At 41.9% G+C, this 25,585-nt stretch overlaps 1 protein-coding gene and 1 non-coding gene across 6 annotated transcripts in view; both read right to left on the bottom strand.

The window, feature by feature from the left end:
• Nucleotides 1-431: 431 nt before the first annotated feature.
• Nucleotides 432-25,585, bottom strand: part of nhsa (Nance-Horan syndrome a (congenital cataracts and dental anomalies)) — a 66,255-nt gene continuing 41,101 nt past the window's right edge. For 2 of the 5 annotated variants that reach the window (XM_004557078.4, XM_076880755.1), the window contains exons 2-9: nt 15,544-15,696; nt 14,901-15,013; nt 13,156-13,218; nt 11,379-11,571; nt 9,042-9,173; nt 4,685-7,531; nt 3,774-3,897; nt 432-3,691 (exon numbers count right to left, since the gene is read on the bottom strand). In XM_004557078.4, the coding sequence (XP_004557135.2) occupies nt 3,067-3,691; nt 3,774-3,897; nt 4,685-7,531; nt 9,042-9,173; nt 11,379-11,571; nt 13,156-13,218; nt 14,901-15,013; nt 15,544-15,696 (4,250 nt within the window). In that variant the 3' untranslated portion in view covers nt 432-3,066. Of the gene's footprint in view, nt 3,692-3,773; nt 3,898-4,684; nt 7,532-9,041; nt 9,174-11,378; nt 11,572-13,155; nt 13,219-13,452; nt 13,498-14,900; nt 15,014-15,543; nt 15,697-20,212; nt 22,600-25,585 lie in introns of those variants that run through there. The other 3 variants (XM_076880754.1, XM_004557079.4, XM_076880753.1) reach the window with 3 other exon arrangements.
• Nucleotides 21,267-21,338, bottom strand: trnac-gca (transfer RNA cysteine (anticodon GCA)). Its single transcript has one exon. It is a non-coding gene; the product is annotated as a tRNA-Cys (tRNA).

Raw genomic sequence — 25,585 nt, 5'->3', positions numbered from 1 at the left:
CTGGTACAAAAAAAAAAGAAAATTTATTCATAACACACGGGAAAAGACCCAGGGAAACCGAGTTAACGATAAAAACTATAAAAAATAACAATAAAAACCCTGAAAAACATAAATTTCACACCTGAGCCTCAACTCTTGCGGCCCGGTACCAAACGACTCACGGACTGGTGTACTCACTTTTATGAAATACTGTAAATAACTAATGGTATGGATAAACGGGCATTAAACATCCAAAGAGTAGGTAACTATATCTAACCCTAACCCTAATGCAAAGTCGAATAGAAATGTGTTATAAAAATATCTCAACATGATGTATTAATGACGAAGGGGCTCGTGAGTCTATCAGACAGGCTGTGTTGTAAGAGTGCAACACGTGAAGAAAGGTTGGTATTTTGATCTGAAGTAGCCAGAAATTAAAGATACATGAGACATTTTCAAAGCAGTCACATTTATTCATCTTTTTATACACATTTGCTAAGCAGCCTGTTGTGCTAGCAGTTGGCTTTGATAGGATTTACTATGGGATTTCAAGAATGCTTACTAAAAAATAAATACAAGACAACGTGTTCCACAGCTCAAAAATATACAAAGGTCTGAAATTAATGTAAACTTTAAAAACATGTTTTTTTATTTTACATAAGAAGCAATTCAACAACCTTTGTAACAATTCTAAAACGTTATTTAATTTACAAGTTTGTACAAAAAACCCCACTAAAACCTACAAGTACTGTATACAGAGGTTGGTCTGTATCTAGATGAAATGCATCTAGTACCGTAAGTTTAGTTCTTTATTATTGGTTTGTTTTCAAGAACATTTCAGTCAAGTAAACGACAACAGTTCAATGCCACCACATGTTTTTAGCCTTTGGTAGAAGCATTCCTGTACTTCACTCCTAAAGCATCCTCGGGGTGTGAATATTATTAAGGGAAACAGCTGCATGTACACATCTATAAATATCTCCAGGTACAGCAAGAGACAAAAAAACTTCACAAACATCATTTTGTCAGTGCAGGAAAAAAACAAAAAAGTTGGAATGAAGGTTCACAGACTTAACTCATTGTGTACCCTGTTATATAGTGTTATTAATATGAAAATTAAAAGGGTATTGACAGCATACCTACAGGGAAGAACAAGGCTTCTGCCAGTTTTGCATAATGTTTGAGTACCATCACTCCAATAAGCTCCATGTACTTATAAAATTATGGTGAATACATGGGACTAAAATATACCAGGGTTACAACCAAAACCTTACATTTATATTTTTGGCATTTAATTACATTTTTAATGAAATTTTATAATTAAGTTTCCAATTTGTCTCTGTAACCAGTGTCTCGTATAAGATCTAAAACACATCTCTTATGAACAAAATAAGTATGTGAATAAAAAATAAAAATTCCAGCACTTCATTGCATATTTTTGATCAAAGGTTTTTTGTGTATGTTATAAAAATAAATATATTTAGATTGGTTTGAGACAGAAAATATAGAAGTTATATTTTTTTGAATATTGAGGGGCAGAAAATGCCAAATCCAGACATTTCTCTTTTCAAGAGACTTAATAACCCGGCTCCATATTTAACCATACAATCAAAAATCTCACAAAAACACTCAACTTGCTGTGACCTCAGCTGCTTCATCACATATTTTCTCCTGTTGGATAAAATAAGGCATATTTGATCCTCTGAGTACTTTCCACTTGCCTCTTTCGACAATGCATAAACACATCATGTCAGCAAACCAGAAATGACCATTGGTAAGTTTTTCTTTATGACTTCAGCATTCTTTTCCAGCTCTCCGAGTTCCCTGCCTCGAACTTTTTGATCACTTTTTCATGTCCCATGTTAACACCTGCTCCTTTCTTGTCTCACGAGATTGTCAAGTTAGTGCTCGGCTTTGACACTTCCTGTCTCACCAATAATTACGTCTACCATTTCTTGCTATATGTACAGTATGTTAAAATATTCTAATAATAAGCTTTGATATAATTTAGTATATGACAAACTGAGTAAAATATACATAGTATCAATTCTGTTTACAGGAAATATGAATAGGGACTGAATGTTGACATTTGTCAATTCTGATGTTCATTTTGAGGGTATTAAAATCATTCGATGTAACTGGTTAGAGGAAATGTCCGTCTAATTGTATTCACAGAATACATACGGTTAATTATAACAGATCAACTTCTCTTGCTTATTTCTAAAAACGTTACGTTGTTGGGTTGGGTCTACAAGACTTTGGGAAATGTGCCTTAAACTAACAGAACAGCTATTAAACTCATTTCCAGCTCCATACTTTTATTTGCAGACTCTAGAGTAGCTTAGAGTGATTCACAGTTCATAATAATGCTTATTTATTTTATATGGGATGGTACCGCCTCTGACCATACTGGGGATCTCCATTAATTCTGACAGAGTTTTAGGTCAAAAAAGATTACTTTTAGGTGCACTGACCTCATTATTATACCTTGAACTCTGGCCATGTGTTGCTATGAGCATCACATATATATGGAAGCCTGTTTCCGCCACAAAAAAAAAAAGTATTCATAACTCCAAATTTCGAGTTATCTTTCTCAAAAAGTAACTTTACATTTTGACTTACTTTTCTTCAAAATTTTGAGTTAGTAACTCGCCATATCCTTCTGGTTAACAAGAAAATGACGTCATTCACGTAGATTACTGATTGGCAAAGCTAACTCTAAATTTGGAGTTACTTTTCTTAAAATTTTGAGTTAATAAGTCAAAATTCCATACATATATGATAGAAAATAAAGAAAAGAAAAATAGGTCCCCGTTTAAATTTAGAACTGAGAAGATTTTCCGGTTTGTAAATCATATTTTTCCATATAATGCAGACGCAAAACAAGAGCCAACTGTTCATTTCATAAAGATGTTTTCTTAGAAATGCAGTCTGTATAAAACACCATCAATTACTAAATTTATGATTTTCTTTAAAAAATGTTCACGTTCGTCTAATTTTCTCTCCTTCTCTCCTCATTCTGGTCCATCTTTTTTTGTTTGTCTGTTTGCTGTAAACTAATAAAATTACTTAATTATTGCTTTTTTTTTATGTGGAGCCCTGCGATGAGTGGTCGTCATGAGGGCTCCCATCCGAGTTCTCTGTCTCACCCTCAGAGATGGCCTGCATGGGCGTTGAGTACAGCCTGCTGCGCATGCTGTAGCGGCTGCTGTTGGCAGGTGGTGGGATCCTGGAGCGTCCCTGCCTTGAGGCCGCAGATGTATGGAAGGATTTCGGTGAAAAGCCCTCTGCGTTGGTTTTCAAGTAGGGGCTGGAAAGGTGGTCTTGTCCTGATTGGGGCTGCTGCTGAGGGAAGGTGTTGTCGTCGGGGTGTATGGGTGACTCCATTAGAGTGTCTCCAAGTGATTTAGGGGTGATGGGACTCTTGAGGATCTCTGTAGCTGACATGCGGTAACTAGTGTCGGAGCGGCTTCCTTTCTTAAGCAGCAGTAGTTTGAACTCCTCGTTGGAGGTGCTGGACTTTTTTGCATTCCTGTAAATGGGACCGGGGACTCTGTGCAGGCCAGGTGGGGTCACAGCGGAGGAAGGTGATGCCACAGAGATAGGGGAGCTTGCAGTGCTGTTAGGTGGCGTGTTCCCCGAAGCGCCACCGAGGCGATTCCTCACACCCAACTCGGCAGAGTCTTTTCTCCCCAACACTTTCCTTTTAGACCTGAAGAAGACCACATTGATTAAAGAATTTCTGTACATTTTGAGTATACACAAACAAAATCCTATCTATCTAAGATACTAACCTGTGTATCATAGCGAATAAATCCTCAGTGGTGCGAGACTTAGTGGGGGACAGAAACACGGTGTCATCCTCTGGCCTTGACTCATCATGCACTGAGGACAGAGTGCTGTCACTGAGAGTGGAGTCTGTTAACAGGAACATTTCACACATATGAATATACTGCATCCTGTATATTCCACACTAACCAACCATTTAGCAATTTTTCATAATTTGTTTTGTTCAAAAAGCTCATTCAATTATTAGATATATCAAGTTTCAGCAGCTTTTGTATAAGTAAAATTACAGAAGAGATTCAGTTTACATACATAAAAAAGATCGTTTCCGCACCCTTAAAATTTATCTTGCACCTCCATCCTAGAACTTTTATTCACAATTAACAAGCTCTATGATCCTTTACAGGGGTCAGCAATTTTTTGAGCCATAAATCCTATTTCAGAGAATATTCCCACAATTGGAAGAACTTAGGGACAAAAACAGGCAGAATTGACCTCCATCCACCCATTTTATTAAATGTTTATCCAGCTTACAGTCTCAGAGGGGCTGCAGTCTACCCCAGCAGTCACAGAGCAAAATGAAGGGTACATCATATCAGCCTGAGCAGGTTGCCAGTCCCTCACAGGAGCAGAGAGAGGCAGATAACCACACAGTCTCACATCCAAACCTACAGGTAATTCAGAATCACCAGTTACCCAAACACACACACAGCTTTGTGTCACAGGAGGAAGTCCAGACAGGCACACAGAAAACATGCAAACTCCACACAGAGATGACAGACCTTATTGCTGTGGCAGCGCTAATGACTGCAACAGACAGTACAGAGGCAAAAAGCAGGAGAAAAAGGTGCAGAGCAAAGAGTTGCATTGAGTACAAACTGGGGTTGAGGAGGGGATCACAAGGACATTAAGTCATTACCTTTACTAAAATAGTCCTCCATGTCTGGCATGGACTCCTTGCTTTCCTGTGAGATACATTCGGATGACTCGCCCAATGAATCCATTTCTTTGCTGTCTTCATTGCTGATTGGACTGCTTTGCAGCGTCTCCAACTGACTGTCAGTAGCAGGCACTTTATCCTGACTGCTGGGTCTATTGGGGGAACTGTGTAGGACAGGAGGAGGAGGAGGAGGATACGCCTCTTCTTCTTCTTCAGAGTGCTGTTGCTGTAAAGTCTCAGACTGTGAGCTGAAGTCTCCGAGGCAGGCAGGTGTTTCTGGCAGCTCTCTACAGGTCTCTCTTTCTTGACTTCTGGTTTGTTCGGGGACTTCTGGACCTTTCTGGTTCAAACATGAGTCTGACTGGAGCCTGACTGTTGTCACACACTTTGCAGGAGCCTCTTGCTCCGGCTCGTTCCTTGTCTCAGTCTCACATGCTGACCTTCCACTTGTAAGCTCTTCATTTGAGGTAAACACACCTGACTCCTTTGAGGATAGGTGAAGATGATGGTGGTGTGAGTTGTACAGTGCGGGACTCTTAAGCTCTAAAGATTTACTAGTGGAAAGTTTGCTAGGTGAGTTCACAGTGGGATATTGGAATTTGGAAGTGGTGTGATTTTCATGCTGCTCCTTACTGATCGATCGGAGGTGTACTGAGTTCAGCACCGTGGGCGTAATGGACAGGCAATAGGCGTTGAATACCTCTGGGTTGTGAGGTACTATAGGCTTGGCTGACACTGCTGCTTTTTGTTTGTTTTGGTGAAGGATTTGCATCTGGGTCTTGTAAGCTGTCGCCTTGTTGTTGACGCTGTGAAGGGCACTTAAGTCGAGATGAGAGGGAGGGATAATTGGCAGCTCCAGATCTCTCTTTGAGGTTGCACCATCCCTAGAGGACAGTGACTGAAGTGAAAGTGATGAGAGAGAGGACTTCCTCTCTGGGACTTTGGGCTTCCTTTTACCACTTGATGGAGACAGTGGCCCAGGGAAAAAGGTAGAGGGAAATGAGGAGGTGGGTGTTTCTGATTGACTGGAGTAGCCACTGGATGGGCTTGCCAGGCCTGCCAACTTCTCTGGGGATATGAGCTTGAAATCTTCCTCGACTGATGGAAGTGAAGGGGTGGTAGCTCTGGAGCCAGACTGGGACGTCTGCGACTCAGAGCTATCCTGTGACTTGATGCATTCAATAACCGTCGTACCTGTAGCTGTGCTGGAGTTTGACAACGATCGGTAAGGATCTGTGGATTTCAAATCATTCAGGAGCCACAGATCTGCATAGTCTGACTGCAAAACCCCCTCATCCTTAAATGAATGTGTATCTGTGGAGACTAAGTCGGGTAGATCAGCTGAGCCCTCAACCCCCCAGCCTACCCGGGTTTCTCTGACCAGTGAGGAGTTTTCAGTGTGAGCCAGAGAGCCAGACAAAGCCAGCTGCAGTTTCCTCTCCTTTGCAGACAGATGAAGTTGCTGCCCACATGTAATCTTTGGTTCTTTCTTAATAGGGATGTTTCCCTCACTGCATATTTTCCTTAAGGAGGAGCTCCTCTTAGGTGGCGATGGCTTCACCTTTGGTTTTTTTAAGGAGAGGCAGCGTCTTCCCAGTGTCATGTGACCACTTGAGTCTGACAGGCCACAGTCAGTGCCTGAGGGTGCATAGTTATTATAAGTGAAGCTTTGGCTACCTTTCAAGCCGCAGTCAAAGTGCATGGAGGTGTAGTAACCTTCGTTGTCCACAGAGTAGTGTGAGACGGTGTCTGCTTTCTCTGACGGTGGTTTGTCGGAGAAGCTGCTCTCACAGGTAGCCATACTGGTGAAACTGGGGCAGCCCAGACTGCTCTCAGCCTCTCTGCTTGGCTCGGGGCTGAAGCCCTGTGACCCCGGAGGCTCTGGATTGGGGTAACTCCACTCCCCCTCGATGGGATTGCTGACACCAACTTCTTCTAATATGTCCATAGCTGTGGAGGAGAAGGAGCCTGCTCTTTGGGTCCTGAGGCCCTGATAGTGGTCCAGCAAGAAGCCTGTCTGGTCATCGTTAGTATGAGTGGCAGCGTTTAAAGAGAGCTCAGAGTCACAGTGGGAGGAGCCGGTCAGAGGTGGAGATGCGGCAGGAGGGATTGTTTCTGATGTCTGGGAGGGGCATGTGGAACTGCTCCCGCTCCAGTTCCCGCTGGAGGACTGGTGGTCCTCCTTATGGTCTATCTGGCCTCCCAGCACTGCTGCAGCAGAGATGGAGTGCATAGGGCTGCTGAAGGTGTCCGAGCTAGATGAGATCTCACAGCTGCCCATGTCAGCTTTTCTAGGCAGGTGAGATCTGGTCCGTTCCATCCAGCTGCGCTCCGGACTCTGTGACAGCTGCTTGTACTTAAGGCTTCCTAGCTGGTGTTCAGACATGGCCTGGTCATCAGTACTCTCCTCTTCATCCTTCAGAGTCAACTTCCTAGAGCCAGTCAGAAACCCCTCAGTGTCGAAGGGGGAAAGGTCCTCCTCATCGTCGCTGTCGTTATGTCCGTTGTCCAACATTCGGCTGGTGTCTCGGGGCAGACTCCGAGAACGCAGGTGTGCTCCAACGGAGGCACTGAACATGGCGTCCGAGGTCTCAGGGAGGGAGGAGATGTTTCCTGCAGAATGTGAGAGGGAGAGGGAGACTCCCTGGCCTCTCTGGAGCCTGATCCTCCTTCGAGATGGTGCTCCTGAGATCAAAAAGTCTTCTGTCTGACAACCCGAGTCTCTGGTGTTGAGATGGCTGGCAAACTCTTGCATGGAAGGGGTGATATCTGCACTGGCGTGAACTATCACTGTCCGCTCTCTGGAGCCAGGAGAGTCATCAGAATCTGTGAGAAGCAAGACGCACACAAAATACAAGAATAAGAAATTCAAATGTCTTTCTTCATGTATTTAAAGGTAACCTGTTATAAAAAAAATACTTTCAGGTGCTCCACTTGTCACAAAGTGTCACCACAGGAGGTGGTTGCACGTTTGATTTGGCAGATCTTTACACTTTTGCTCTTCCTGAGAGAAACTGCAAGGGATTTGTGTCTGTTGTAATGCTTGTCTTTATGTTCTGTCATATATAAACTGCTACAATTGTGGATGCTCAAATCAAACATGGCCAAAGTTTCAAATAAGAAAATCAAGTATATATGTAGAAGTAATCCTTGTGAGTCAAACATGCTTGAAATACTCTTTCAGGCAGTTTTTCTATTCTTGGTTTGTGACGATGTCACTGAGAGGGATATGCCAAATATGATAATTTCAGCCATACAGTGGAAGGACCTGTACAGCTTGTTTTGGACAGGACGGCCTGCATTAAGGCCCAGAAAAACATAAACAAGCATTATTTTGAACTGTGAATCACGCAAAGCTACTCTAAGCATGGTCCAAGAAAACTAATATGGAGCTGGAAATGAGCAGTATGAGTGGGGTGGGGGAGTTCCAACCGGCACTTTGCATCTTCCCATCTTATTTTCCATCAACTCTGCTGTTGATGGTCCAATGAAAATATTATAGGGATAGTTAACCACTAAATACAGTTTGCAACACTGATAGATGCACACTTCTTAATACACAGTTAAATTTGGTAGCTGTAGTTTGGTAGAAAGAAAACAGTACCCATATGAAGTTCTTTAAATGTATTTTTTGGAGAACCACTGTATTCAATAGAATACATACATCTACAAGTCTGAATTGGGTACTAACTCAGTCCAAAACAACAGTGATGAATAAATGTGTAGTAGGTAGGTATCGTGCTGTCTAAAAAAATCTTAAAATAAACATTTTCCCTCTTATTATAAGCTTCTGGTATTTTTTAAGTCAGGGGAAGCTGTTTGCCAGCCACAAGTAAATGCAAAAATGCAAAAAAAAAAAAACCATCCTACTTAATACCAGATACTAGGCCAATTGTGTGGTGGAATTAAACGGCATTCAGCAAACATGAGAAACATTTAAACCCCACAACTATGAAAAGGTTGTGAAAAATAAATGCTAACAAGGTCCACTAGGTAAAATCAAGCAAAGCAAGCATGTGACAAGATTACCACAACTATGCACAGTAATTGAGGAGCAGTTTGGATTTGTTTCAGGATAATTCAAACAATAGTCAAAGTAGTCCAGAAAGTATTTTAGTAATTATCTGAGTTAAAAAAACAAAACTATTTAACTATGCATTTAGTTCAGAAAGCAGTACTGGCCAATGTGAATTTGGTATTCAAAAATACCTTATAATTGTAACATATGCGCTTGTGCACTACACTCACTATTAGTTCTAGTAACTACATAAAACAATAGAGGAAAAACGAAACTGAATCAAGTTTGTGTTCGCATGTGTCAGTTTAAGGAACATACCTAAGTCTCGCTGCACCTGTCTCGGAACGCCGGCAACAGTCCTCCGTCTCCTCAGCTTCCGTCTCCTCTGAAGCAAAGACTGCGAGTGAACGAGCGAGCAACGCACACTAGCATCTCTGTCAAAGCCAACCCCTGCAATGGAGACAGCACATCTGAGGAATCTTTGTTTGGTGGCGACTGCAGAGATTCCTTCTTTAACTCTCACGCTGTCACATAAAGAAACATTTAAGGTGACGCTCGGCCGTACCAAATTTAGGTGTTGCACAAAAATAGCAGTGAGGAGTGGAGCAAAGAGATCTGACAGAACTCAAAGTAGTAAGTTATTTACTGCTTAACGCAATGACAAAGCAGTAATTGTAAGAAACTTTGGAAAAGGACAGAAAACAAATGGTACTGATGATGGGTTTTGTACACATAAGAGAACTCCTGATGTGCAGGGTTCTGCTTTCCCTCTCTATATGATTTACTGTCATGTGATTGCAGGTCAGAGCTTTCAGCTCCATAGCGATTGCTGTGCTTTGCTTACAATGTGCATTTTTTACCCTCCACTGTCTCTGACTCGGCCGGTGTTGTTGTACAGCTCTCCTTTTGAGTGAAAATGAGCGAGAGTAAATAACGTCAGGCTGCCCTTTTCAACAATCTGGACAGAACTAATCAGCATTCATGTCATTGCATCTCGCCTCTTTGCAACAGCAGGCACAAAGCGTCAAAGGATGAGAAACAAAGTTAACTGGGCACAAAGCATGACTTGCACATTGAGAGTGACTGGAGCAACATTAATTGTGGCTTGTTTAGTAGTGATTGAACTGCAACACTTCCTTATATCTTCCAGGTACTTCATTGTTTCAAGAAAATTAGACAGTGAAAAAAATTTTAGTATCATGAGGAAGAGCCAAAACCAAACATTGTTCATTTGAGCACATATAGTTAACTTCATCTCCCTTTTAGTTTTCAATTTATGTTTTTAGTTTTTTTTAACAGTTTAATATACTTTTAGTAAATAATTTTCAAATGTTTAATCACAGTTTTTAGCAAAATACTGTCCTGTTTATCCATTAACCTAGCTTACAATGTTGTTAGTAGCATTAGTTAACAGTTTTAACTGTTAATCCATAAATTTAGCTTATGTAGATAACACCTTTTAAATAAAAACTTTAGGTTTAACTGCTCACCAACTTAAAAAAAATGGCCAACATATTAAACTAATATTTCTTCTTCTTCTTTTTTTGGATAGCATTATCTAATATTTTCAGCTGTTAATCCATTTAGCTAAAAATGATTATAGCTATTTGCTAACAGATTGACTGTTAGGACTTACTACTTGTAATTTACTAGAATTTACCAATTTTTATAAATTATGCTGAACAATTAATCATTTTTTTGTTGCTAATTTATAACAGTGTTATCTAAAAAATATAACAGCTGTTTACATTATTTACTACTGCTTTTCAGCTCCATTACTTTCAGTCAGGTTAATAGTTTTGCTAACTTTTAACTAGATTAGCTAATTAGTAATTAGTAAATCCCTAATTTATGGTAGAAGTAAAAAAATATTAAAATACCTTTTTTTTTTTTTTTTTTTTTTTTTTTTTTTTAATACTGAGTGTTAGCAAGTTGTGTCGCTACTCTAAAAATATAGCTATGGGAAAGTGATAGCTTAGCTTGCCAGCTCTAGCAATCAGAAGAAACAGAGGGAAAGAGCTAGCTTAGCACTATGTACAAATCAACCACCCCCATGACCTATAACGAATATGGGTACATAGGAAGGTCAGCATGTAGAACTACTGCTATAATGGCTAATTAGCCTGAAAAAGGGGATGATTTGTTTATTTTAGCATGACTGAAAACAAAGGTTAAACAATAAGCTTGGCTTTGCTAAAATGTATATAAATCCAACTAATCTTTATATCACTTTTTTTTTAGCAAAGGAAAAATGTAAATTTACACTTTTATGGCAAGACTGGTGCCTTAAATTTCATTTTGCCAAAAATCACAAAATTATTTTTAAACACTTCAGGTTTTGTAAAGATTTGAAAATACATTATATGAGCTGTAATTACAATGTTTCAGAGCTGCCTCTACGCTGTGCGTCTTTGCTTTTTCACCTTCCAAAGTCAAGCAAGCTGGCTCCTTGTTTCCAGTCTTTATTCTAAACTTAATATAAGCTGGTTGTTGCTTTGTTGTCTGAGTGGTATCAATATTCCTATTTAACACTAAAGGAAAAAAAGTTTATATGCAGGAAAAAAAAACCCCCCAGAAAGGTGGCTGCAACTGCTGACAACTGCACACCACACCTTAGTTCAGTCACAACAATCAGATTCAGTGATTTCAATTTACCGGTCACATTAATGGGGATGACACATGAGGTGATGACTTGGGAATTGCTTTTCATTCTCTCTTCTGGAGTGGGCAGCGGCAGAGCTTTAGACCAGTTAGTCTGCTTGTCCAGGGTGGAGGGGATGTTAGGGATGGGAAACTTAGACCGGTGACCTAGAGCCACCCCGTCAGAGTCGGGGTCAGAGGGCGCAGCCTGCAACAGATGGATATTTGCATGGTTAGATTGTTAAGGTTAGGCCAGCATTACATGAAATATGGTTTGGCGGAGTTAGAAAGTGACCAAACTCAGCTTCAGGAAGGGGAATGTGCTGATTAAAGTAAGGGATTAGACTGGTATTGTCCAAGTGTTTATTTGGGAAAGAACTGAAGAGTAGATGAAGAGATTAGTGTCTTATTAATAATCTGCAGCAGTCAGTGCTCCCTTCTTTGCAGGCAGAACAGAGGTAAATCAATACACATGCCCTTCCAGCTGCTGAGTTTAATGTTGGAGTGCAAAGAAACCATTAAGTCATGGAAATGAACAGCATGCTTCGGAAAAAAGGGAGAATGGAAAGCACAAGAAGCATTCAAAGAATCTCTACGTCATGCAAAAATTAAGGTTCAGAAACCCGACTGTGTCCGAGCCTCAGGCTAATAAAAAGTTTGACACACACACACACTACAGAACACGTCTTGACAGATACTTTACAAATAAATAAAATGATGCCTCCTTCACTCACAGGATATGACAAACTATAACTTCAATTCTTAGCTCATGCTCCAACATTCCAAAATTTTTCCGAGGGTCTCCTGCATCATAACAAGTGTCCAGAAATCTCTGAGAGGAAATACTTCACAGCAGCGTTCCTCAACCATGGGCCTCCTCAGACTCTGCAGAGCCACTTGTCTTTATATCTGCATGCTAAATGAATTTCTTACCTTGAGATTCCAACACAGAGACACATGTGAAACTGGGAGTGATTCTCAGTTTCAACTGGTTCCCACCTCCACAACCCGACAACCTCCCACCCCCATTTAAAGGCAACCCTCGAGCCTTTGTGCTCCCTGTTCCCAGCAGACCAATGAGACCCTGACAAAACCCCGACCACAAAAGAAACTGGTTTCCTTGGAAACTTCTCGCAACTAGGAGGGAAAAAAAAATCAAAGGAAGACCATTTACAGCTGATTTGTTTTGAGAACGGTTTCAGGAGTGCCTGAGAGGAGGGATGAGCGGGCTGAGAGAAAGAGACGAGGGATTTGAGAAAAAGGAGGAAGAGTGGGCACGTACGGGATGAGGGGAAATAAAAAAGGAGCGGCAGAGTTTGAAGCTCATTCCTGTCTCACGACGGGCATCAAGCACGATACTTGTTTAAAAAAAGAAAAGAGAATCAAGAGAGAAACACGAGGCTGTCAGCTGTACAGTGGGGAAACCACAGCACAGAGGGATCATGGGTAATCACAGGCGCAAGTTTCGAGAAGCCGACCCTATCATTAGAGAAACCCGGGCGGCTGTGATTGTGGCCCACATACACATTCCTCACATACTCCAAGCCCTTCATATGAACTCAAACAACAACAACAACAGTATGTAAACATGTGATGTGTGGGTGAAACTTTAAAGAGGTGCTCGCCTTCAGTATCACCCCACCCTCTCAACCGGGTGGAGCAGGATGGCTACTACTGCCAGTAAGAGAGAGGGCATGCATTTAAAAAGAGATAAGTAGAGGTCAGTCGGGGCGGACATGTGAAATAAGGTGTTAGGAATAGGAGGACGGCGAGGGAGGGAAGGGACCAATACCTTTCTGCTCCAGGGAGAGAAGTGGCAACATTCGGTAGGGGAGGAGGAGCGGGTGGATTCGAACTGAATTACAGGGTGAAAAACAAACAAACAAAAAAGGACAAAAGCACATGGCAGGAATGAACATGGAGATCTTCAACACACAAACATAAGAGACAACATTAGGGAGGAATATGAACACTGAAATATTTGGGTCAAGGCAGGCTGGTGAGCTGATGCTGAACCAGTTATGGTGATGAAAAAATGAATAAAACATGAATGAAGCAGCACACACGTGACAAACACAGTCCCCTTTACCTGTGCTAACTGTGTCGTTGCATCTCTAAAATGCCTCTCTGGCTCCTTTGATCAAAGGAAATAAAAACCATACAAATATTATTTAAAGGGAAATCATTATGCACATTTCCAACTACATTTTTAAAAAGATTCTTGAAAACTCTGATTTGTCTTATACTGTTTTAACTCCCTTTCCCTCCCTTCATCAAGCCAACTTTCTTCTGATTGGCTCCCCTTCTCGGACAGAAGGCTTGGACAGGTGTAATGGTCATTTTTTCAGATGCTGCTTGCTGCTCTTCATTGCGCACAAGATGTCTTTTAGAATCAAGGCATTGAGAGATAACCGTCCCGTTTTAGAGGCCATAAAGTCTGTGTCAGTGATGGCGGTGGCAACGGTATCCTGCAGGTTTTAGATGTGTCCTTGATCCAACACAGCAGATTTAAATGGCTAAATGACTTCCTCAACATGTCTTTGACATGACATTTGATTCAGGTGTGTTGATCCTGGATGAGATCTAAAACCTGCAGGACACCGGCGCTCGAGTCCTGGAGTTCGAGATCCCTGATGTAAGTGAAACTTAGTGTTTTGTAGCACAATAAGTGGACAGTTAAACAAATACAGTAGGAGAAAATATAAGGCACATCTGAATGATTTATGACTGGGAATGCAGTTGGAGGCTAACTACACAAGCAGAGCCTCAGTTATGGTCACAGCACAGTGTGTGCTGTAATGTCATCGCAACCCTCAAACCATTCATATCGGTGCTTGACGTGTCTCAGTTCAGAAAGAAAGCTCTGCATCAGTGCTGGTACGGACAGATTTGTTTCACAGTTTTTCCAGAATGGATTTTCCATCTGATCCTTTTCTGTGATCTGGGACAGGCTATTATAGCATTTAGCTGTACCATAATATACTGGTACTGAAGATAACCTTGACATTTAAAAATAAAACTACAATATTTATATAAAAATGCATATTAGAATATTATAAATAACAGCGTCATTACTAAAACACAACCGGGTGTAAACTAGTGACATTTCATTAGTTTACAGTCTGGGAAAGAGAGGAGACTGACCTGAGATCATATAAGGAATATCTGCTCTTACTGATGTCAGCAAGAGCCAAGATTGGAAAAAAAAAACTGTCTTAAACTGAGTGTTTGTCTGAGCTGTTGGCTCACAGGGATTACTTGTATACGCACTGACTTCTTTATTGGAAACTATGGCCATGGGTAGTAAAAGCACTGACCACTGGTGTGGTATATGTAAGAAAATAAATAAAAGCAGATTAAGTTCCCTTTAAAATGCAATAGAAGCAACATTTGAATATCAAAAGATGATTATTTTTCACATCTGTGTCTATCAATATGAATTATAGTGATGGTGTCACTGGACTTGGTGATTTTCATACTGAAATCAAGAAGATCTTTTAAAGCAGTTTGGATCAAAGTCGAGGACAATCGTCTCACCGTTGTTAAATTTGTTCCCCTCTGAGGGGGGGGACACATCGGCATTGGGGGCACCGGCGAGATTGCGATGGTAACTCTCCGCTCCCTGCTGCCCGATCGTCTCCTCCGGTGATCTGCAGCAAAAAAGATGTAAAACACTGAAGATCAATTGTATTTGTTCACTGAGATAATAAAATATAAGTGTCGAGAGGTGTCACATGCAGACCGACCTGCGGGGTCAGATTAATCTGGTTAGATATGAGTCCTTGGTCAGCCATTTTTTCTGCATTGAATTTACCCAGGAATTATTGTGTAGTGTTGTGCTTAAGAGTGCATGACTAAAGTGATTTTGATGAATTCATAAGTGCACTTCTTTGATGCTTGACTATTTATGGTTTTTTTAAGTTGTAGATAGACTGTCTGTGTGAAAATGGCCTCTGAACATGCTTGTTATTTACGTTGTAGTTGCACAACATGTCCACTAGAGGGCACGATGCCTCCAAACACAGGCTGCAGACCTGCCTGGAAGGATGCATGTTATAGCTGAAATGTTTTTAAATGGCACATAAGGGAAAAGTGAACAGTTTATTAACTAGGCATGACAGAGAGCAGCTTTCCCTCCTGTGTTGCAATCTGAGGAGCTGAGTGCTCCTGAGGGCCTCACCTCGGTGCAGGGCCCACAGGCTGGTTTTGGCTTGCCTGTGGAGCTCTTCCACACATTCTGGCCGCGTAGAGGGATGGAAAACGTTCCTCTGCTGATGCCAGGGAGCTTGGTAGTGTGCTGTCAGCTTACTCTCCACATCCAGGTTAGATACCGCTGTCAGGGAGAGAGAGATAGCTAAAAATGACAAACCTTTTCTAGTGAAATTCAACAGTGTGGTCACAGACAATCCAGTGTCATCATTTATAAGGCACAAGGGCATCTATATGATCCTAAAACATCTCACTGAAGCACAAATTAAGCCACACCCATGTGACTAGGTAATAGTTTGAAACGTGTTGCTTTACATTGGAAGTTTAGTGAGGAGAAATGGTCACAAAAAGATCTCAATTGAATGAGCCTTCCATTAATAGAGAAAGCTCCAACAATCAGACGAACCTCTATGAGTAATCACTTGGTTTTGCTATTCTGTGGGAAGCAACGTTTTTCCAATCGTCTGGAAAAAGCCACTTTAAATCTTAGCATCAGTTTCAAGTTGTCAAGTTGTCAGATAGTCAGATGTCTATTCATATTAATGTACAGAATTCACCTGCTTGCTGCTACTACTGCACATTCACCCAGTGTGTGTGTGTGTGTGTATGTATATATATATATATATATATATATATATATATATATATATATATATATATATATATATTTGCACATGTCGAGGAGCGTGTCAGGCTACATTTCACTGTGTGTTATACTTGTATAACTATGCATGTGACAAAGAACCTTGAACCTTGAAGTTCCTAACTGACTGTAGAGGCACCAGGTGTGAACTTTTGCTGCTGTAGCTCATCTCCTTCAAGCTTTGAGATGCTCTTCTGCATATCTTGTTTTTAACAACTGGTTATTTGAGTTACTATTGCCTTCAGCTTGAAGCAGTCTGGCCATTAATAAGCCACTGTCACCCAGAGAACTAACCAAATTGTTTGCGGAGGATTTAAGAGACAAAGTCACCGTCCTTCCCCATTCTGATGCTCTGTTTGAATTTCAGCAGGCTGTCTTGACAATGTTTACATGCCTGAATGCATTCATTTGGTGCCACGTGATTGGATGATTAGATACTTGTATTAACAAGCAGGTAAACCTAATGAATTGGCTGGTGGGTCATTAATTAGTTAATTTATTCTGTCACTTTATAGAGACCAGCTTTTCATCATAATTAGCTGATATTTCACTAGTTTATCCAACCTGTTATCTGATAACTTTAACAGTCAGATTTTTATCGTTCATGGATTTCCTTTAAAGGACAATGGCTACTATCAGTCCATTATTTCGTCATGCTTCTTGTAACCCTTATTGAGACATGATGGCTGCATCACGGAAAGGCAGCTTTCATCACGACTGTACTGGACGTTCATTCAGGCATTTTTGTGGTTAAAATGTGTGACGTCCACATTTTCTGAAACAAATGCAACTGATGAGCTTTGCTTTGTGGTGGCTTTGAATGTTATCTCCTTCTACATATGAACACTGAAGGGTTTTTTATTAGTTGGGAGAACAACAGAGTCAGCTTAAAGCCTGAGACTAAAAATCCAGATAATCACATCCAATGTTAGCAGCACAATAGCCTGTTTACTAATGCAATGCTATCACCTGCAGCCAAACAATAGGTATTAATGCAACCTGATAGTGTGACTTTCATCCTCTAAACACTGACCAATACATGGAATAACCCCACTGCTCCCCCTTACATCTCCTCGAGTTACTGCACCGCTTCAAATTACACATAATGCATGGAGGGGCTGCATGAATGGGGAAAGTTTGAGTTCAAAAGGATGAAGTCTGGTCTTTGTGCTGGGACTTATTTGGATGTTGACTGCTTGAAGTATGCACAGGAGTTATTCATACAAGAACAAGATGTCAGAGAGAAACCAGCATGAGTAGATTAAAATAACAGCATAGTTTGGTTGCATGAAATAAGACTCCTTCATTGAAGGCACTGGCGTGAGATAGTATCTCAGACATCTGCAGCGAAATCCAAGTAAAATCCTGAGGATTAACTGCTGAGCTTTTGCTTTGATAGCACACAAAGACAGATCTGTCAGTCTTCTCTTACCTGCCTGACATTTCTGGGCCTGTCCTTGACCGGGCAGCTTTGCCGAATCGCACTCTATCTGACCTCTGTGTCTGATGAGAGGCAGCTCTGGCTCGCAGTTTGCTTTGTGTTGCAGCCAGAAGTTAACTTTAGCCTCGTTCACACAGAAAAGGACACGGTCCAACTCCTGACTGGAGCTACTAAAGGTCAGGAATACCCATCGCAGCAGCCCGACACTAAACCTCAGCCTGTGTATCCAACTGCTGCGTATGCTAAGTGCTTTTCTAACATCACTATCACTGCTATGAATCCTCTGGCAGGTCCTTTCTAAGAAACACTGCGAAATCCCCAGGAGACGCGACGTGTTTATCAGCTACGCCGACACAACCTGACGTTTTCCAGGGTGATCTAAAAGCCCTCTGCTGTGTGACCTCGCTGAACTAAAAACACGCTCTGTGTTGCATCTCCTGCACAGCTGGAGAAGCTGGAGGTGAACTCAGCAAAGATTTACACCGGTGTGGAAGCACCGCTTCACTCGAATCTTAATGAAATTGTTTTACGCCCGCCAGATGTTTCCTACCTGCTGCCATATATGACTTTGCATGCGTGTTGTAAATAAACAGCCAGGTTTAAAATATAAAACATGAAACAGTCACCTTTGTTAGCTGCCAATTTTTTTTAAATGCAGGAAAACCCCTGTAGGACCTGGATGGATATATCTGCATTTATTATATTTATTTATTGGACTTGCCACAGATTTAATATCGGTGCAGTAATATATAACCGAGCAAACGCCCACAATATTTCAGACGTGGAGCAGATGATACGTTTGTCGTGTAAATTATGGTGAAATGAGGAGCCCTCTGACACTGCTTGTCAGCCTCTCCCCTCAGTGCTTCCCCACTGAGCTGTGAACTGTTGGCCTTGCTGTGACACCCTCAGTGTCTCACAACACACTAAAAACCCATTTGACAACAATAGCAGCCCCAACTAGGACAAACACTGTGCTCTCATCATCTGACTCCATTCAACCTTCCCCGTTTTTATCGTCCTCCAGCTAAAAAACACATCAGTACTTCCTTTGACCTTGCTCGCTGAAATCTTGGTTAAGTGAGGCTGTGTTTGTGCGCCAGAGCACGAGTTCATTAGAGGCCTTTAAGAGAGGTTTTCATGGACACAGAAGTCCATATGGGCAAAGCTTTTAGTGCTAATTTAGTGGTCAGCTGTTGCCCCCAGTGAGGCCTAAGAAAACACATCAGGCTGCAGCCATCTCATTGACCTCTTGGCAGCTTTCTCTTTGTTTCACATCGGGCTGATTGATTTGCAGCATGGCTATATTGAGCCAAATGGCCTCCGGTGAGAAGAAGAAGAAGAGAAAAAATTTTTTTTGAGGAGCATTTCTGTATATTTGCGTCGTTGCTTGTGGCATCTTTCTGTTAACTTTCCTGGCGAGGTGAAATCACACTCTATTATGTGCACTGTGACACTGCCTATCAATCTCATCTCCACCTCTTCATTTGCTGCAGGATCATCCCCCACTGCACTCAGCCCTGCAGGCCAGGAGAAGAGGGGCAATGAAAGCCTGCATGCATCCCCAGACTGCCTCTGCCTTGTAATTTTCTCGGTTTTGGCTCAGACAGGAGCCAAGTCAAAACAGCCTCACACCTACGCTCACACACCTACAATTTGCCAGCGGCCTGGGAGGACAGAGCCGCAGATGTCAGCCATTAGGTCACACGTAGAACTTTAGAAAAACTCTAAATCTGAACTTCTGTACATGCAACAGGCAGACAGATGAGCTTGCACATTGCTGTTTCAGCTGTGTGTAATTTACGCGAGTGAATCTTTGATTCCTTTTTTTCTTTGGGGTTGCTCACGCTGCAGGACAAGTGTAGTGTGTGGGGAGCGTTTGGGTTTTTAACACGGTTCGAACTAACCGTGAAAAACAAACTCTTCATCATCGCGTCTTACATCTTGTGACAAAGTGTGAAACCGCTGTGGTTGACATGCAGAGCAGGAGCGAAGTGGGAGGTGCATGCGGCTCAATTAAAGCCTCAGTAAATTATACAGTACCTTGGGGTGTGAGGGCGATGCAGCATCCCAGAGCCATGACAATGCACGGTGGTTTAAACTCACTTTAAATCCGTCACCTGAACAGGAACTCCGCGTCCTTCGTGACTGACGGTCCCTCGGCCCTACTGACCTACAGCCCCTCTGGAACATCTGCTCACACTCCACCCCCATGTCCCCATCCCCACCCAGTGCAGGGTACAGATGGCCCAGCCGTGCCCTGACTTGGAGACCACTAATCTGTTTATGGTGTGCTATAGGAGGAGAGGAGTGTTAATCCAAACCGCTGAAACAACACTGACCGCTTAACCTACAATGAAGGATCGCGGAGGGTACGGAGGAATGCCGAAGGATGCACGGGACAGTGCATGTCCTGAACTTTTGTGTTAAATATTGCAGTTCATTCTTTAAATAAATAGTTTAGATGCTTTGAACTACTCAAGCACAATACTTTCTAATCAAATTTGTTAGTGAAAGCAAATGCAAAGCATCTAAAACTAGATGCATGGCACTCACCTGAAGAAAAAGTAAACAGACCAAACTGCTGGGAGACTTATCCTTTCATATTTTTTCTGTAATCAAAAATGAAAATGCTCCAATGTAACATCTGCGATTATTAAAGAAAACAACGCTGCTCTCCTGCTGAGTGTCCAGTCAGCTGCTGGAGAAAGTCTCCACTGAGGTCTGATTAGGAAAGCACAAAGAGTAGAGTCCCAGTGCCAGTAGGAAAAAAAACAATAATACCCCTCTCCCCAGTAATCCGCTCTGAGCCCAAATCCACCCAGCTGATGGTGATGTCGCTGCCGCCGCTGCTGACCAGCTGCATCAGGTGGGGCAAAAGATTGTTGACATTCAATAAGAAACCAACAGGCTAGCTGAGGGAAGCTTAAGAGTTGCTGAAATGTTGAAATGTTGCTGATTATAAGAGTGATGAACAGGAGAATTAATGGCAGAAATATAGCATAATATTAACCAATTAAAGAGCCAGCTACATCTGGCTGCTCTTATTCACAAGAAGTAGCCAACTCAGGCAACTCCACATGTTTGCTTTTGCAGGTTTTTCACACTGCTTGCCCTTCCTGATGCAAACATAAAGGGATTTGTGCCTCCTCTAGACATGCTCCCAACTGCATAACAGATCTAACGTAATAGCAACGGTATATATACCTAATTGCTTGTGAGAGCCAGCCAATCAGAAGAAAGCTGGCTTATACTGTGGTGAGCTAAAACTGTTTTTTCAGGTTGGGGATAAAATATTTAAGATGCATAAGGTTTATTTTTGAAATGTGAATCGGGTGAAGCTACTTTGGAGTTCAAGAATGGAAAAAAATAGAGTTGTCCTTCTAAATGATCCTCCATCATTTGGTGTTTTGATGATGGTGCTCGGTTTGGGTTGAGCTATGGGAACAGCAAAGGCTTAAATATATGATTTGTGTCAGTGTAACAACGAAGCCACCCAGTGAAGCCTCATGCTCTAATGATGGAGGCTTTTTTATGCTGAACAACAAAAGATAAAGGTGAACACTCAATACTGTTTAATTGGTCCAATAGCTTCACATATTTGCAAGCGAGAGAGCATCTGGACTTGAACCAGAGACCTCTTGATCTGCAGTCAAATGCTCTACCTCTGAGCTATACCCCCACACCAGGGCTATGTTCTCACTGTAAATGTGACCCAAGCCTTGCCAAATGCCCTGCACAGTATAACAGCCCCACGGTACTGGTGACTCCCCACAGACCCTGGATCCTACATTTCCCATAACTGCACCATGATTGCACCTCTGAAGCACTTTTTTTTTAAAGAGAAAGCTATTATGCTTTTACTTACTTTCTCTTTACCAAAGGTCCAAATAATGAGGCTCACAGGGAATACATACCACGACCTCATTATCTGGAGGTTTGGCTGAGTTTAATATGAGCATCCAACACTGGGACAGTTTATATATGACAGAAAACTTTAAAAAGAATAATAGGTCCACTTTAATATTAAACTCCAAAGACATAAAAGCACTTTGAGGAAATCTATCATGTTTAATCAGTCATAACTCTCCAGAAAAGAAATGGGTATGTGGTTATATTATACATAGCAAAAATTAGCCAAGGGAACCTTGTAAATGAAGTTGCACTTACTTTGCAGCTTAACTGAGCACTTTTCAATACAAGCCTCATTTAAACCACACACAGCACTTTGTACACATACTCTAAATTGCCTTGGGAGCATTTAGGTTCAATCCCTGGGATTGAACCAGCATCCTTTCAACTAGAAGTCATCACACCAAATATATCCATAAGAAAAGAGCCCTTTGTGCTTTCATGCCCCTGCTTATCCACCTGTTTCACAGTCTTTGTTGTCACTGCTGTAGAAGGTGTCACTTGCTTTTAAAGCAAGGGTAATGTGGTAACTGTCCAACTTAATTGGTGTATTTAGCGTGTAACATTTAAGTGGCCCTTGGGATCGTTTCCACTCTGACACTGGACTTGCACAGACTGGTCATAGTTGAGACTAATTCTAGTACAAGTAACTGAAGGTGTTCCCATCTGTCTCTCTTCCTACCACACCTATTCAAACAGGCACTCCCTCAGCTCACCTGGAGCTTTGATGTGGGCTCTGCTTGGAATGCGATGCTGGGAACCAGGAGGTCCACAGGGGGGGTAATGAGCCTTTTTTGCAGCCCGATGCTGCTCTCAGGTGCCTGCAGGTACCACAGCAAACAGCTGCTGAGCAGTAATCAAACTGCTGGTTAACTTCCTAAAGTGCTTTACTGTCCCTCAATATGAGTCAGCTAATTATCCGGCTGAGAAACGAGGAATACGCCCATCAGGATCACGATTCTATTTATAGTCCCATAAAAGTGACATTTCAATCTACCTAATCTGTTCTTTAATGACATCACCACGGCGGGAAAAGCACGGCAGGAGTGTGAAATTATTCCTGATGAATTAAAACGCACTAAAGTCTGCTTGTGTTTCTTGACTTGAGGTCAGCACGCAGGGGTTGGCAGCGCTGCAAGCCCACACACGAAAACCCGTCTGGTGGTGAAATGAAATCACACGTGTACTTTCAGGAGACGCTGCTTTAGATTTTGGACCAGCGCCTGGAGCGCCAAACTGTCTGTCTGCTTGTGTGCCAGGAGGTACAGTGAAGGGTGAAAATGAAGAAAGGGAGGGGGAATCCCATCAGATATCACAGTTTTCCATTGTAAAACATTAAAACACATGACCTCATGATAAACCTAATGTTCTACTGAAGGCAAATAACAAGGAAAATGCAAGAGCGAAGTGCATAAACACACAGACGACCATACAAGCTTGGAAAGCCCAAAAATATATTCATCAACAGGAAAGAAATTTCAAAACCACAACCCCAAAGCTTCCCTCCTGCGATACAATCCTCAGCAAAGCTATAAAGTTTCTGAAGTTTATCCATACCCTAAACGCACACACGCAGTTTTTAAATCATGCTGGTTAAGAATTATTTGGAATAATATCTGAAACTCTGTTGCTGCTGAGCCGAAATCCTCCCGAAGATTGACGAAGGCTCAGAGTTGTAGAAGAGGAGCGGTGCGCGATTGTTTCCTCAGCTGCTTTAAATTACCACTACAAAGTCTGTCGGCAGGCTGCGGTGACTTTGAAATACTTTCCATTTTGAACCCTCCACAGCGCTGTACATCGCAGGGTAGGCGTGACGCCAACAAAAAGATCTCCCTCTCTTTCGAGGCGAAACGTTTCTGGTGGGGAAAGGAGGAGGATGTGTTGAACGTCTGACGTCCTCAGAAACATTTCCTTTGTAAACTTTTCCAGCTTGTGTAATGTTCACGAGAGTGTGCGGCGTGTTTTACAGCACGGTAATGAGCAGGCAGTTTTGCGAGAGCGTCACTGCACATTTATGCGACGCTGAATCCAGACAAATGAATAAATAGAAAGGGTGACCTGGGCTTTCATATCAACAGCAGATCAAATGGCTAAATGAAATGCGAAGGCAGTTGCTTTTGGGGAGTTGTAGCAACTTGTCGCAACTTTTAGCTCATTACTTTGGTTTTACAGTAATGCTTTGCTCTCTTTATGGTGTTTTTGCCAGTGTATAACAAACCCAACAGCCCACCGGGTGTGAGTTGACCTCCTGTCAATCCTACTGTTCAATGGATGTAGGCTAAATCATGCATTGTTCAATCATACTGGAGTTCGAGATCCTTGACGTAGCCTCTGGGTTTGAAAAATAAAGCCATTGCATTCTACTTAGTGGCCAGCAGGGGGTGAGTACAACAAAAGCTTCAAATTACATGAAAGTCTATGGAAAAATGACCCTTTGGTTCACTTGATTTATCACCTCATTAAACACTTTCGTGATTAATTTATGTGATCAACTGTTAGTTTCAAATCTTATTGAATACTACACGATGCTCAGTTTGTAAACAGTGACAGTGATATAATAAAGATGGGCTACGCTTGGTGCAAGCATCAATTTCTTTCTTTTAACTTCTTATTTTCTCACTCTGACACAGTATATATAGATACTGTATTTTTTTTAATTAACAAAAGAAAGCTTTAGAAGACTTAACTAGAAGAAAATGTTTGCAAATCTACTTATATAAGATTCTAAGCAGAGATTTAAAAGTGTATTAAGAAAAGATTTCGGATAAATGCAATTCTGAAAGCTAAACCTGCAGTTTTAAACCTCCCTCTTATTCCACTGATCCACCAAAGAGCAAAATAAGTACATCTATCAAAGTGCTACTAAAGAATGACAACATCCAGGGAGAATCCAGCTCTTGCAGCGATGCGGTGCAATCAACCCTTAGTCATGCTGAACAGCTCAAACAGCATGAGTGGGAGTTTCCACTGCACTTCTCAGCTCACTGTAATTAAATCCTGATTTACACTTATCAGGAGCAAAAACAATGATGAAATCATCTGGAATTTACCGTCCGCAGATGTTCTCTCATTAAAATCTTGTAAAAAGCCCAAACCAACTCATTCATATTAGCTTCACTTCGAATCGACTCTCACTCTGTGTTGTGAATATTTCATTACCCTGCCCTCGCCATACAACCTGACCCCCTTGAATACAGGCGTACGCTCTTTGACTCACAGCTTCTAAGCGATGAAAAGAAAAGCCTCAGTATAACAAAAACTGAATGAGAGCAACTCCCAGCCAGCAGAGATGGGCGATTCATTTTTCTCTCCTCTACATGCGCACTCAGCGGGGTCGGGAGAGGTCAGAGCCGATGCATTCAGCAGCCTTTTACCTCTTGACCTCTAGACACCTCATTATTATGTCTGCATACAGACTGTGGGGTCAGCTCACATCAGCAAACACTCAAGTAAATCACCAATTTATTGGCCACTTGTTCACAGCCTCGTTGCTGACTATAGATATTCAGTTTTCAGATGCTTAGTGATAAAAACTACCCATTTCTACATTTTTAAACTTAATAGAAAAGCAAAAAAACACTGAAAAGTTACAAATATAAACTATAAAAAAAAGTAATCGAGCAGTTCCTTAATGCACAACATAGGGGAAAATGTGAAAAACACATGTAAGAGAAAAGTAACAGCCTATATTTTTAAGTACACTTAAAATTCCTTCAACCTTTAAATCAGCAAGGAGCTCATTTTACAGCTCTGCCCTCCTGATTTGCTACAGAGGCCTTCGGGAGGCTGCAGCACACCCTCTCATATCACATCATTTAACGGTCTTTGAGGTCACAGCTGACTCCTATTGGGCTGTAATGGCCCTCCCGCTGAGCTTGGCACGGGTTCCTGCTTTCCCTGCACCTTTGAAGTACTCACACACTCAGACTCAGCAGAGGAGGAAGGGGCGTTCCTGGGCTGGTCCCAGCTGAAAAGGCTCTCTGGGTTTCCGTAGCCTCCAGGTCCACCTGGCCTATT

Source organism: Maylandia zebra, linkage group LG23 (genome assembly GCF_041146795.1).
Source record: "Maylandia zebra isolate NMK-2024a linkage group LG23, Mzebra_GT3a, whole genome shotgun sequence".
NCBI classification, from domain to species: Eukaryota; Metazoa; Chordata; class Actinopteri; order Cichliformes; family Cichlidae; genus Maylandia; species Maylandia zebra.
The sequence above is the reverse complement of the archived record's forward strand: the minus strand, read 5'-3'. Positions and strand labels throughout refer to the sequence as shown.